The sequence below is a fragment of the Xenopus laevis genome, chromosome 3L, assembly GCF_017654675.1.
Source record: "Xenopus laevis strain J_2021 chromosome 3L, Xenopus_laevis_v10.1, whole genome shotgun sequence".
In the NCBI taxonomy this organism is placed as follows: domain Eukaryota; kingdom Metazoa; phylum Chordata; class Amphibia; order Anura; family Pipidae; genus Xenopus; species Xenopus laevis.
Window position 1 is genome coordinate 9,097,037 of NC_054375.1, and position 14,689 is coordinate 9,111,725.

The following is a 14,689-nucleotide window of genomic DNA, read 5'->3' on the forward strand; positions in this document are numbered from 1 at the left end:
CTGATAGAAAAAGCAAATGAAGTGCGGGGATAGGAGAAATGACATATTGGGAGCTGAGTGTAAGGTCGTTGTTTGTATGAAATGCATCTAACATAAGCTGCTTATAGAAGGACCTATAGGACTGAATGGAGTTGAAAAAACCAAACTTTAAAGCAGTGGTTCAACATTTTGTTAACTTTTAATATGTTATAGAAAGGTAAATTCTATGCCTTCATTTTTTTCTTTTTATAGTCTTTGAATTACTTGCCTTCTTGTGACTCGTTCCAGCTTTCAGATGGGGCAGGGGGTCACTGTCCCGGATCATGATATGCGAACAGTTGATGTTATATTGGAGGTTAACCAGTTTATACGTAGGCTTACTCTAATGCGTCATTATAATACTGGTCGTATTAATGAGGTTTCCTCCTCTGATGATGATTTTGATGGAGATGCTTTGGATATTTCTCATACATTACATGATACGGAGGTTGGGGATAATCTTATGGTTTACGATGCTTTGGACACCCCACATAGAGGTTACCAGTCCAATACTTTTTCCTTTGGAGAACTGTGCACTGTCAATACTATGCAAGATCTTTTGCTCGAATCATATAGGGGTGATCACCCAGATCATATTGTGACACATACCCAACTGGGTGAGAGGTCTACCTTCTACCCTGTACAAAGTAGAGGAATTTATATTGATTTGTTTCAAAAATTGGTCACAAATGATCTGGCTAAATACTAGATCCCCAATAGGAGTCACCATAATTTAAGTAAGAGTGAATTCAATGCTATCACTAGTCTACAATCCAACAAATCCATTATTATTAAGAACGCGGATAAAGGGGGTTCGTGGTTGTATTAGACACTGAGTACTATAAATCCGAAGCCCTCAGACAATTACGAGACTCAGATACCTATCAGCTGCTGGATTTTGATCCAACTAGGAGGTTTCAGGACATAATGTTGAACTTATTTAATTGGGCTAAGTTTGAATCCATTTTGACTGATCGGGAATTTGAATATATCTACTGTAAGAATCCACGTATTCCAATCTTTCATTGGTTACCAAAAGTTCATAAAAGCCTTATTAATGTTCAGGGTCGCCCAATAGTTTCTGGAATTGGGTCCCTGAATGAACACTTATCCGAATATGTTGATGAATTGCTATTACCCATTGTCCTGGAGCTTCCTAGTTACCTCAGAGACAGCACTGACTGTATTAATAAGATTCAGACTGTCCAATGGAAATCTTCCTACGTCTGGGTGTCTTTGGATGTGAGCTCTTTATACTTCTCCATTCAACATGACCGAGGGACCTTAGCCATCAAATTTTGGTTACAACATTCTAACTTGTATCCTGATATCCAAAATGAATTTTACAGGCGTTGGAGTTCCTGTTAAATACCAATTATTTTATGTTTAATGAGCGACGAAGGGAGCGCGGTTTGCTCCCTCATACGCGAACCTCTTCATGGGTTTATGGGAAAGACTATTTGTATACAGAGACTCCAACCCTTTTCGTTCGTGTATAATTTGTTATTATCGTTATATTGATGACTTGATTTTGATTTGGAATGGCGATCAATCCTCCATCAAATCCTTTATTAACTATCTTAATGATACCAATTGGGGTATTTCATTCACTAGTGAAATCAATAGACATGAAATTTCTTTTTTGGATATCAGGTTCACAGTCGATGGTGTAAACATTATCACAGATTTATTTCGGAAACCAATAACTCGTAACACTCAGTTGTCATCCGACTAGTACTTGAAAGAGTGTTCCGGTTAGTCAATTTCTGAGGCTACGTAGACTATGTACCACCTGGGATTCTTTTAATACCCAGGCCATGTCATTATGGGACCGTTTCGTTGAACGGGGGTATTCCGTCACTGATGTTAAATTGGCCTACGAAAGGGCAGTGGGGACAAGTCGTGAGGAATGTCATACTACAAGATCCACTAAATACTTTTCTCCCACAGGAGGAAGGGAACAAGCCGGTCAAATCTCAGGGAATTCATGGCCACTGTCCGATCTCCAGGCCCTCGGACGAGAATCCCTCGCATCATCCCGGGCGGAAAGTGCGGCGACTTCGAGACCATTCCACCAAAACCCCCTCCAACCTCGACATCCTGGAGCATCATAAGCGGGAGGTCCTGAAAAGGCTTGAATGTCCCCGTGGGAAGAGGTTTGTGTTCTTATTCGGCCGAAAAACCGCAGCTTCAGGGGATTCCACCCAAATAATAACAAAAAAAACGGCATTTTGCATAATTAAAGGAAGCGTCACAGTGAGCAACTCATTTTTATTAGGGATGCACCGAATTCACTATTTGGGATTCGGCCGAATCCTTTGGGAAAGATTTGGACAAATACCGAACCAAATCCGAATCCTAATTTGCATAAGTGGAAAAATAATGTTTTACTTCCTTGTTTCGAGACAATAAGTCACACAATTTCCCGTCCCACACCTAATTTACATATGCAGATTCGGATTCGGTTTGGCCACACACAAGGATTCGGCCGAATCAGGATCCTGCTGGAAAAGGCCGAATCCTGAATCAAATCCTGGATTCGGTGTATCCCTAATTATTATACATTAAATATATTAATTGTCTGTCCCTATTCCCTGCACTGCTGCTCCTGACTACATGTACCATCAACAATTTAGCAGTCGTCATCTCCCCCTCAAGCCAAGTCTTAGCTGGACAGGGAACTGAATACCGCGACACTGTTTCGATGGCATATGTAGTCGGTACCAGCAGTGCAGAGTCTTGCTCGCAATGACGTTTCCTTTCATTAGACAAAATCACGCTTTCTGTCACCATTTGGGCGGACTTCACCTTTGAACGACAACCGACTCAGTGTGGTGGTTGTGGGACTTGCACAAGTAACCCATGTTGCACTCTCTTCCCCTCCAGCGGTGGGACGGTTTGATGGAGACTGTGATGTCATCAATCCCTCACCACTAAACATATGACTTCAAAGTGCCAATAGTGTTTGGTGCTTTTTGTTACCGGCAGATGTGCCAGCCAATCGGCGCACGTTGGATCAGGCCCGGGTCACGTACGCAGGCCTCAAGCCCAAAGTGCGAATTTTATTATTCAGACTGAAAAATTGTAATCGTATTGGATGCGTATTCGATTTGTACGAATCAAGTTTTTCTACCGAATAAAAACCTTGAACGTCAGAAAGGCTATTAACATCTCCAAATGGCTCAACAAATCTCGGCCATTGACTTGTAAATGAACTCGGCAGGTTATATTCTAATATTTGAATTAGGACTGTTTCCATGGTCGAGGTGTGATACATCTCACATTCAAATTTACATTCGAATGGGGGATTTAAGGGGTCTGCGGGCAGATGGGGGGCACAGAGGTCTACGGGGAGATGGGGGCACAGAGGTCTGCAGGGAAGCAGCTGGAATTATTAAAAGGATATCGGCGCATTCCTGATAATGTGGAACAGTGTCACTGTCCCTTTAAATGATAAAAAAATGCAGTTTTCCTTTATTGAACATTGATGTTTTTTAAGCAGAGCTGAAAGGCAGACGTTTACTTAACGGAGCCTCTACACGGCGGACAGCGAAGATGAGGACGACCGGACGAGGTGGAGGAAGGATATTAAGCAGGAGAAGCCGTGCTCCACGTCGGGGATGGAGGATAAAGCGGAAACACAGAAACCACTTAACAGTAAGTAAAACCCTCCAGGGGGCGAGGTGTTGTTTATTCTCTTTGCTTTATTTACTGATCTTTTCCATCTTTCCCTCCCCAGTGTTCTTTGAAAGTGTCAAGTCGGAGCTCAGGAACGGATCCTCCGAATATTCCGATATTTCTGATTCCGAGGGATCCGAAGACAATTGCACTAACCAGGTATGGAGGGGGGTTATTGGGAAAAGGAAATGGGATATTGGGTTTACCCCTAAGTTCCCCAACATGTCCGTTTAGGGCAGAGACATGCTCAGATTCGGGAAGATTAGTCGCCCGGCGACAAATCGCCTCTTCTTCGTGCGACTAATCTCCCGAACTGCCTCCCACCGGCTAGAATCTAAATCGTTTTTCCGAAGTCGCCTCATGAGGAAACTTCGGACGACTTCAGAAAACGAAGCACTCCGAGTGCCATCCCGTCAGCGATTGAGATTCTAGCCGGTGGGAGGCAGTTCGGGGAGATTAGCAGCTGGGCGACTAATCTCCCCGAATCTGAGCGTGGGTCTGTGCCCTTAGTAGGGGACAACGCCAAATTGGTTGGATTACCTCGTTAAGCCTTGAACTTCATAGGCAGGTGTGTCCAATCATGAGAAAAGGTATTTAAGGTGACCAACTGCAAGTTGTGCTTCTGTTTGACTCTCATCTAAAGAGTGACAGCATGGGATCCTCAAAGCAACTCTCAAAAGATCTGAAAACAAAGATTGTTCAGTATCATGGTTTAGCAGAAGGCTACAAAAAGCTATCTCAGAGGTTTAAACTGTCAGTTTCAACTGTAAGGAATGTAATCAGGAAGTGGAAGGCCACAGGCACAGTTTCTGTAAAACCCAGGTCTGGCCGGCCAAGAAAAATACAGGAGCGACATATGCAGAGGATTGTGAGAATGGTTACAGACAACCCAAAGATCACCTCCAAAGACCTGCAAGAACATCTTGCTGCAGATGCAGGTGTATCTGTACATCATTCTACAATTCAGCACAATTTGCACAAAGAACATGTGTATGGCAGGGGGATGAGAGAGAAGCCCTTTCTGCACTCACACTAACACAAACACAGTCGCTTGTTGTATGCAAAAGCTCATTTAGACAAGCCACAGTCATTTTGGAACAAAGTACTTTGGACTGATGAGACAAAAATGTAGTTATTTGGTCATAACAAAAATCGCTTTGCATGGGGGAAGAAGAACACCGCATTCCAATAAAAACACCTGCTACCGACTGTCACATTTGGTGGAGGTCCCATCATGCTGTGGGGCTGTGTGGCTAGTTCAGGGACTACTGGGGCCCTTGTTAAAGTCCAGGGTGGGATGAATTCAACCCAATATCAACAAATTCTTCAGGATAATGTTCAAGCATCAGTCACAAAGTTGAAGTTACGCTGCAGGGGTTGGATATTCCAACAAGACAATGACCCTAAACACACTTGGAAATCTACAAAGACATTTATGCAGAGGGACAAGTACAATATTCTGGAGTCCCCCGACTTGAATATCATGGAAAATCTATGGGATGATTTGTAACAGACTGTCCATGCTCGGCAGCCATCAAATTTAACTGAATTGGAGAGATTTTGTATGGACGAATGGTCAAAAATAGCCACATCCAGAATCCAGACACTCATCAAAGGCTATAGGAGGCGTCTAGAGGCTGTTACATTTGTAACTAAGTATTGATGTAATATCTCTGTTGGGGTGCCCAAATTTATGCACCTGTCTAATTTTGTTAAGATGCATATTGCATATTTTCTGTTAATCCAATAAACCTTGTCACTGCTGAAATACTACTGTTTCAATACGGCATGTTATATATTAATAGAAAGTTGCTCAGCTAATGAGAAAGAAAACTCAGAAGAATTAAGAGGGGTTCCCAAACTTTTTCATATGACTGTATAAGTACGGGATGTGAGTCACTGGCATGCGAATACTAATGAAATACTAATGAATTACTGGTCCTTTAATAAAGAATTTCTCCTGTCTGATCCAGCAGAAACACTTCTCCAAGGAATCGGAAAGCTCAGGTGATGATGATGATGATGATGAGGAGCAACAGGAACCCATTCGTAACCTTAAAGAGGAACACAGTGGGAGAAGATTGCCCTGTGATCCTAATTTCCAATGGTCTGATGACGATTCTCCCCAGAAAAGGTAAGAAATCTTCTCTTTGGTGTGAACTGCTGGGAGTTGTAGTCGTACCTTAGTTGTTAATTGGTCTCTCTCCTTTATTAGTGAATGTCCTACCTCGAACCAGCATGGAGCAAGAAGCTGTACAAGGAATGCTCTCCATGTCTGCATTGCACTACCCCACCGCAAAGAGCACAGACTGCAAGACTAGGGGGGGTTACCCCCAACTGCACATCAACGTCTCCCAGGGAAACAGTGAGGAGCATCTGGATTCCCACAGCCCGAAAGCAGCAAGTGGTAAGAATTCTGGTTGCTAGGGTCTAAATTGCCCTAGTAACCATGCATCAATTTGAATAAGAGACTGGAATATGAATAGGAGAGGCCTGAATAGAAAGACGAGTACTTAAAAGTAGCAATAACAATAAAACTGTTTTGCCTTATGGAGCATTTGTTTTTCAGATGGGGGTCAGTGACCCCTATTTGAAAGCTGGAAAGAGTCTATATCTATAACACTTAAATAATGACTACCAATTGAGAAGTTGCTTTGCTTTGGCCATTGTATAACATACTAAAGTCATTTTCGATGAAGAATAGCCGGTTAACGGTGTTGACTTTATCAGGTCCCCACGTGAAAGACAAAGAACTGTCCCCTCTGGACTGGATGCGGCAACCAGATGCTTCCTGCAGAACAAGCCCTCAGGTGAGTGAATTGATCTGTACAGCTTAAAGGAGAAGGAAAGGCTAAAACCAAGTAAGTTTTATCAGAAAGGTCTATATAAATACACCAGTAAACTCTCAAAGTAATGCTGCTCTGAGTCCTCTGTCAAAAGAAACACCACATTTCTTTCCTTCTATTGTGTACTCATGGGCTTCTGTATCAGACTTCCTGTTTTCAGCTTAAACCTCCAGGGCTAGGGCTTGAGCATGCTCAGTTTGCTCCTATCTCCCTCCTCCCCTTCCTGCCTGTAATCTGAGCCCAGAGATATGAGTGAGCAGGGAGAGACTCAGGCAGGAAGTGATGTCACAACAAGCTAATATGGCAGCTGCTATCCTAAACAAACAGAGAGTTTCTAGAGCTGTTACTCAGGTATGGTAAAGCATTCTGCAGAATAAATATAGCATTCAGCTTGCACTATTGTGGCTAATCTATTGGCAACAAAATGCCTCCGTAGCTTTCCTTCTCCTTTAACATTAAGAAGCCCCCCATGGTATGTGGGGGTAGGTAGTTTGAGTTCAGGTGGGAGAGGGGTGGGGGATACAGTAGGCCACAGTGAGTTCCCAGTCTATATGTGGAGAGGGAGGAGCTACATTATATATAATATAAATCATTCTGTTTCAGGATTCACAAAACCTTCCGAAATCTTTGCGGAGAGAACTTGCGCACGAGGACTACGAGAAGTCGCCGAAGGACCAGCGCTACTTAGAGATCGGCTGTTGGGACTCCGCGGATAAATACGAGTTGAGCGCGAGTTCCGGCGAATGTCACCTGAGCAACGGCAGCCTCAGTCCTACGATGATCTACGGGGACCCCTCGACGACCCTGCCCTTGCACCCCACAAAGAGACCCGCCTCCAACCCTCCTCCTATCAGCAACCAGGCAACTAAAGGTATGTGGGTGTGGCTGGGGTGCTGCCATATATATATACAGTACAGTTATATTATTATTATTGTTATAACTATTATATAATTATTATTGTTATTATGTATAAAATCGAATTTTCCTCTTTTTACCCGCCATAGGCAAACGGCCAAAGAAGGGCATGGCGAGGGCGAAGCAACGCCTCGGCAAAATCTTGAAGCTCAACCGCAATGGCCACGCCCGCTTCTTTGTCTAACACCCAGCCCCCGCATATTCCCGCGCATAACAGTATTGGGGCGACCCGAGGCCTGGAGCTTCTTCCCGTCGCCCGACTCCGCTGAACTGAAACACTCACCCCATTAAGTATCGCCGCAAGAACAAAGATGTCCGCTCTTACACTGTGCCATGCCCACTCAGCAATAAGGACTCTGGATTCAGGTTTCTGGTTTTCGGGGAGAGGGGCGCCCCATTGACTCCGATGGCTCCATCAGCAGGGGCAGGGGAGGACTATGGTCTTCAATAATTTATTAGTCAGATTTTTTTTTTAAAATATTTATATAAACATTTTTTGTTTGTTTTTGTTTTTTTAGATTTTAAGCAATGTGAAAGTTTTTATTTTATTTTGTTTGGAGGTTTTAATATCTTATTTGCGTGGTGTGAGGCAAAACCACAGACGTGAAGAAAGAGGGGGGGTACCATTTAACTTTTTAATTCAGGTTGTAGTCTTAAACAGGGATTTAATGTGTTTTTTTGTAATTATTTTTAAATTAATACAAAATCCATATTTTATTTTTGCTATCGTTGATGGGTTTTTGTTTTTTTGTGCTGATTTAATTTGATTCTTGATAAGCTGTCGGCGCGGTGGCAGCCGGGTGTTGGTCAACACTGTATTCTGGTTTATTATAGGGGAGGGCGGGCCTTAACAGACGCCACGTAGATCTTCCTGAAAGACGCAAGGGCTACGCCATATTGCCATGGGTTTCTATTATTACCATTTGCCATAAATAAGGATTTGTGTTTTTTTTGGGGAGCATTGCAGGTTCTATGATTTGTGTTGGTGCTATGAAACAAAGGGAAGTTGAACACAATTTGCGATTCTAAAACTCGTCTCCAAAGAGAAGAAACAACGATACACTAACGACTTTAAAGGCTTCATTTATATAAATGTATATTTTTTTTCTTTTTGTAAAAAAGCTTTAAAGACGCAGCAGCCTTTTTTTTTCTTTTTATACCAACTAACGAGGATCTCAGGGTAATTAATTGGGAGCATTTAGAAGCATACACAACAAGCCAAGCGTAGTTGTATATCCTTGATTCACGTTGGTGCTCCGTCACTGGCAACCACAAAATAGATTCAAATATAGAATATGTGAATCAAGAAGCAAAGGGCAGAATACCTGCTAATTAGTGTTTATTGTGCTTCTTGATTCACATATTCGATATTTGTTATAGTACAGTATATAAAATACAGCATTTCTAGCAATGCTCTTTTTTAGCTTTAGTTCTCCTTTAAATATTATAATTTATAACCCCCTTTTATGCATCAGTATTTAGCGCAGGGCACGTGTTTCACCAAATCTTTTCCAGGCTGGGACCTTAAATTCTGCATTTCTAGGATACAAATGACTCCCACTTCGGGGGAACCCCTTGCACCCGTTTTTATGGCGGCACAGGGAGATTTTTTTATTTTATTTTAATGCTTAACTGGAAATTAAGCTTCAAGGCTGTTACCTCAGATCAATGAACTTATGCAATTTGTGTGTTCGCTCCTGTTGTGCACTAGGAATCCTTCACCTTTTGTAGCTTTTTGTACTTGTTCAGGACAGAGCGACGTGAATAAAATATTCGGATGTACAAACTACAAAAGTACCCCGACAACCCAACACCAGCTCCTGATTGGCTGTGGCTGGGATTAATTAATGTGAACTGATAAATAGTGCTTATGTATGGTCGGGGGTGGGGGGGATTGGTTGAATCCGTGTACCATGGTTTGGGATGGGTTGTTTATACAGGTGCACTATTGTACTTAATATGCTGCCACAGAACTGCAGTGTTATTCTGCTTTTGAGAGAGTATTATGCATGCAGAGCCTACTTTAATTAAAAGTGTGGACATTCAATTGGTTGTTTCCCGGCACAGATATTGGCCCTTTTCTATAAGGAGCAAGGCCCAAACCTGACTGACTTCTCCTTTTTTGGGCATAGGCTTTGTGGGGTGTTGGTTTCACCACTAGGAGGCAGAACACGATAAAGATTCACTATAGGCCAAAGCCGTACCCCTCTCTCCCCGGGCTAAACCTCCAGTGGGTCATCGTTGAACTCTGGGCTTGGACTAGATAATAAAATTCCCAGCCTATAACTGCATACTGGGCAGCCAATCAGAATATTCTAAAAGGCTAGAGGAAACCGCTAGCTGGAATATTAGCCAATCACAGCATGAGTATCTTCCCAGGGCTATGGAAACAGCCAATCAGAGTGGAGTTTGACTGTTATTTATACGGATCCTGTTGAGTGACAGGCAGGGGATGGTAACTAAATGGGACTTCACTTGAACATAGCGGTGCCCACCTTTGCTAGAATTATATATAATTATATATATTTTTTCTGCATTTTTAATAACATTGACTTTAAGCAGCATTTTTACTGACCAGGCGGCGCCCCTACTACTTGCGCTCCCCCACTTTCTATGATTTTGTGTAAAGTGTAAATATGGAGATTGTACAGAAGCTTCTGGAACAAGATCTTTTCATCATTTCACTCCTTTGTATGTGGGGGTTTGGCCCTCGTCGGGCCCCTGGGTCAACAGAACTGTACTAAAAGTGCTATCAAATGTATTCTCTCTTTTTCACCTTTTTGTTCTAAATACATGTGGGATTTAAATGCTATTTTTTCTGATCAAACTCTTTGAAGGGATTAACTTGCCCTTTACCTATAAGCACAGGATAAAACTTACTGCCCTTCTACTGAGCTTAAATGAAATCTTGTCTATACAATCCCATGAAACTGTGCCCCCCAGTGGCCAAATTAGGATCAGCACACGCCTTCCATTCTTCTGAAGATCCGTAATCGAATGCCCCTTTAATACAATGCTAAGTGAGTACAGCTCTGCGCAAACTGATGGGAAATATTGTGTAAAATAGGATTGAGGGGATCATCATGTGACTGTCTCTACTTCCTGTCTGGCAAAAGAGCAGCAGTCCTGCCTTGCTTTATGGCAGGGATTGTAGTCATTTAAAGAGACAAGGGTAACAGACTCTCTGGGAATCTCCTGGGGTATCACTTCCATCAGCAGCTGCAGCTTCACAGTCCGACCCTCTGGATATTGGGAATAAAAGCAAAGCACCAATCAGCAGAGTGAGAGGCCAAAGTGCCCGGGCAGTCTAAGCAAATCGTTCTCGCTGTCAACCCTAAATCTTTCTGTACCCCCTGAACAAACAGAAATTAAAACTGAATTCCTGCTATGCCCACACCCTGTTTTTTTATAAAAGTAATGTACCCCCTGCTTTAAAATGTGACGGTGCTCGAGGCCCATGACCTGTATAAAACTTGGTTATAGAGCTCCTTGTGCAAGGTTGTACTTCCCACAATGCCTTGGGATAAGAAGATTGACAGCAGTGTGCAAAGCATTATGGGGAAATGGAGCAGAGCTGGTCTGTGTAGTCAGGAACCACAGTGCGAATAGTGAGAATAGCAAATGAGTTAATACAATAATGCCAATTTTGTGTTGTGTTTTTAGGAAGGAGAACCTTTGTCCCCGTACCTGCAAGAGCCAGACGCTGTCCAGATAAAACAAAAGATCATTGGGGTTGGACATGTTACTCAAAATGGCAAGCGCTTCTGTTATCTGGGCGCTGCTTTATTCATATTTCTCTCTTGCTAAAGTCCAACCAATCTAAATGAATACTGTTAAGTTCCAGAATCTCTCATTTTTACATGGAACAAAGTAAGGGAGGGATTGACTTGCCAATTGAAATCCCCCACATCCCCCTCCATTTTGTGATTCAGGCAGGAATTGGAGGAAGAGCCCTTAAGCTGCAATTTCCAAGAGACCCTAATTATCTACTAGTTACAACTGTATCTAAGTGTAGGTGCTGAGCATTCTGGGCTCTATGCCATTTCACAAAAATTGCTTCCTATATAAAGACTACAATGTCCTAGTCACTGTAGGTGACTATGATGTCATAAAGTGCTGCCAGCTGACTGAACAGCTGTCAATCAAAACTCACTTGCTGTTGACTGGAATGAACTGGCTTCAGTCAGCTTCTAGGATGTTAGGGACTGTAGGTGACTATGATGTCATAAAGTGCTGCCAGCTGACTGAACAGCTGTCAATCAAACTCACTTCCTGTTGACTGGAATGAACTGGCTTCAGTCAGCCTTCTAGGATGTTAGGGACCCTTTGACAGTTGGGCTGGCTCAGAATAACTGAAGGTGTTTTCTTCACTAAGAGGTAAGAACAAAATGAAAAATAGTTTTATGTAACTTCCCTTTGGCATTCCCTTTAGCCCAGATTACCCACATATGACTGTAGGGACCACTGTGCATTGTAACTGTGTCACTCTGCAAAACACCACAAAAACACTCCTAAAATAACAAAATTACACTCCTTTTTACATTTTATGGCACCGTCCTGCCCTCCAAGCATTTCATTAAAGACTCAGTAACAGCTCCCACAATAAGAACAAGAGAGAAAGAATGAAGGCCATTCTACCTATTTTCCAATACTTCTATTTTCTTCCCTTTTTACAGTTTAGCTTCTCTTCCAATCCTGCTTCCCCTTTTTCATTCCTTATTCTGCCACTATATCTCCACTACCCATTCTGCCCCTTTAGTTTCTATTCTATCACACTCTTCTCCTGCTTGTACTGTGTCTCTTTTACTTTACTACCCACTCCTCTTCCTGTTGGTTTACTGTTCCATTTTATCATTCCATATATACATTGTTGTAACTCTTTTGAAAAGAGTAATCAAGTGTCATGTTAGAGTGCCACCGCTGTAATATTGTGAGCTTATGGCGCATAAATACAACAAAGTCTGGTTTTCCAGATTACTGATCTTTCTGTAATTTGGATCTTCATGCCTTAAGTCTACCAGAAAATCCATGTAAACATTAAATAAAACCAATAGGCTGGTTTAGCTTTCATCTTAGTTTGGCTCAAGTACAAGTTACTGTTTTATTATTACTACAGACAAAAAGGAAATCATTTTAAAAATTGATTATTTGGATAAAATGAAGTCTATGGGCAGGGTCGCGCGTGACGTGGCTGGGGGCAAGTGCACACACGCCCGGCCCCAGTCTGACCTTTTCTATAGGAGACGGCCTTCCTTAATTCTGAGCTTTCAATAAAGATCCATACTTGTAGTAGTTAACAATTGCTAAGCAATTTTGCAATTGACCTTTTTTTAAACTATTTGTCTGTTCTTCTGACTCCTCTTCTTCTTGCTTTTGAATGGGGGTTATGAAACCCTTCCTAATATACACATGCCTGTGAAGGCTACCACATTTTATTGTTAATTGATAACTTTTTATTACTCCTTTTTTCTGTTCAAGAAACCTCCCCTATTCATAATTCCAGCTCTTATTGAAATCACGCAAGGATAATGGCTGTTGTTTTTTTTTTTTTTTTTTTCTTTTTTTTTTTTTTTTTTTTTTTTTTTTTTTTTTTTTTTTTTTTTTTTTTTTTTATTTTTTTTTTTTTTTTTTTTTTTTTTTTTTTTTTTTTTTATTTTTTTTTTTTTTTTTTTTTTTTTTTTTTTTTTTGGATCAGTACCAACCAATCTAAATGATACTGTTAAGTTCCAGAATCTCATTTTTACATGGAACAAGGTAAGGGCAGGCGAGTTGACTTGCAATGTGAAATCCCCACATCCCCGCTCCATTTGTGATTCAGGCAGGAATTGGAGAAGAGCCCTTAAGCTGCTAATTCCAAGAGACCTAATATCTTACTAGATTACAACTGTATCTAACGTGTAAAGGGCTGAGCAATTCGGGCTCTAATGCAGTTCACAAAAATTGCTTCTATAATAAAGACCTACAATGTCCTAGTCACTGTAGGTGACTATGATTCATAAAGTGCTGCCAGCTGAGCTGAACAGCTTGTCAATCAAACTCACTTGCGTTGTACTGGAATGACTGGCCTTCAATCAGCTTTAGGATGTATAGGGACTGGTAGGTGACTATGATGTCATAAAGTCTGCAGCTGACTGAACAGCTGTCAATCAAACTCACTTCCTTTGAACTGGAATGACTGGCTCAGTCAGCTTCTAAGGTATGTTAGGGACTCTTGAACAGTTGGGCTGGCTCAAGAATAACGAAAGGTGTTTCTTCACTAAGAGGTAAGAACAAAAGAAAAATTAGGGCAACTATGGTATTGAGGGCAGGTGGGGCAGAAATGACCAATAGGGGTTGTAAGAATTGTCTGCTACAGATTCTGCAGAAAGCTTGAACTTTTTACCAGCTCTCCCAAACAGAGCCTGCAAAGTGAGCTTGCAAGAGCGTCAGTTTAACGACAAAGAGATCTGCTATTGTGTCAGAACCTTGAATTGAGGTAAAGAAAGATTGCAAATTCCAAAGGAATCCAGGCACTATGACCCTCCCAAGATGAAGGTACATTGATCAAAATCTCTTTTCAAGTGTCTGTAGAACCTAAATTGTCTATCTTGTAAAAGCCGTGCTCACTCACAATGAAACAATATGCTATAAACAGCACCGTAAGAGAAAGTACAAACAAATGCATGCTTTCCTATTGTGACAAACTAAATGTGCAACAATACATTGTATGAATGATTTATGGATCAATTGTGAACTAGGTCAGGATGGAAGCTGCCATAAAGGAAATAGGTGTCATGCTGAGACAGATATTGGAAAAGAATAGTACAGGTATGGGATCCATTATCGAAAGCCGATATCCAGAAAGGCTTGGAATAGGAGGACACTCTATAGACTCCATTATTATCAAATAATATATATGCAACAATACATAGGCTACCAAAGAGCCAAATGAAATTTAGCAATTTCTAAACGCTACTGCTCCCAAGAGTTTTAGGAGTACAAATGATGAAGACTTGCCCACACTTTGTTGGGCTCAATACCCGAAATAGGTGCTTGGTGCTCTGTTAAGCAATCCACCTCCGCTGGCCCTGTGCGGCCCCCCAGCCCCTTTCCCTGACTTTCCATTGTAGCAATTTGAAACTTTTGCCACTCGTACAACATTAAGAGTTACACTTCACCAAACTTGGTCACTTAAGTCATGGGGTCAACTCTGAAGAGTTCTGTCCAGCATTTTGGGGACTCCCAAAAAGTGG

At 41.8% G+C, this 14,689-nt stretch overlaps 1 protein-coding gene and 1 long non-coding RNA gene across 2 annotated transcripts; one reads left to right on the forward strand and one right to left on the reverse strand.

The window, feature by feature from the left end:
- The first annotated feature begins 5,933 nt into the window (after positions 1-5,933).
- On the forward strand, positions 5,934-8,097 carry LOC121401000 (lysine-specific demethylase 7A-like). The gene is made up of 4 exons (XM_041585400.1): positions 5,934-6,103; positions 6,427-6,506; positions 7,146-7,413; positions 7,547-8,097. The coding sequence occupies exons 1-4, from the start codon at positions 5,935-5,937 to the stop codon at positions 7,639-7,641; spliced, it is 612 nt and encodes a 203-aa protein (XP_041441334.1). The 5' UTR covers position 5,934; the 3' UTR covers positions 7,642-8,097.
- A 2,334-nt stretch (positions 8,098-10,431) lies between these two features.
- LOC121401064 lies at positions 10,432-11,755 on the reverse strand. Its single transcript, XR_005966093.1, has 2 exons — positions 11,611-11,755; positions 10,432-10,699 (listed from the first exon to the last, which is right to left on the reverse strand). It is a non-coding gene; the product is annotated as an uncharacterized LOC121401064 (long non-coding RNA).
- Positions 11,756-14,689: the final 2,934 nt, after the last annotated feature.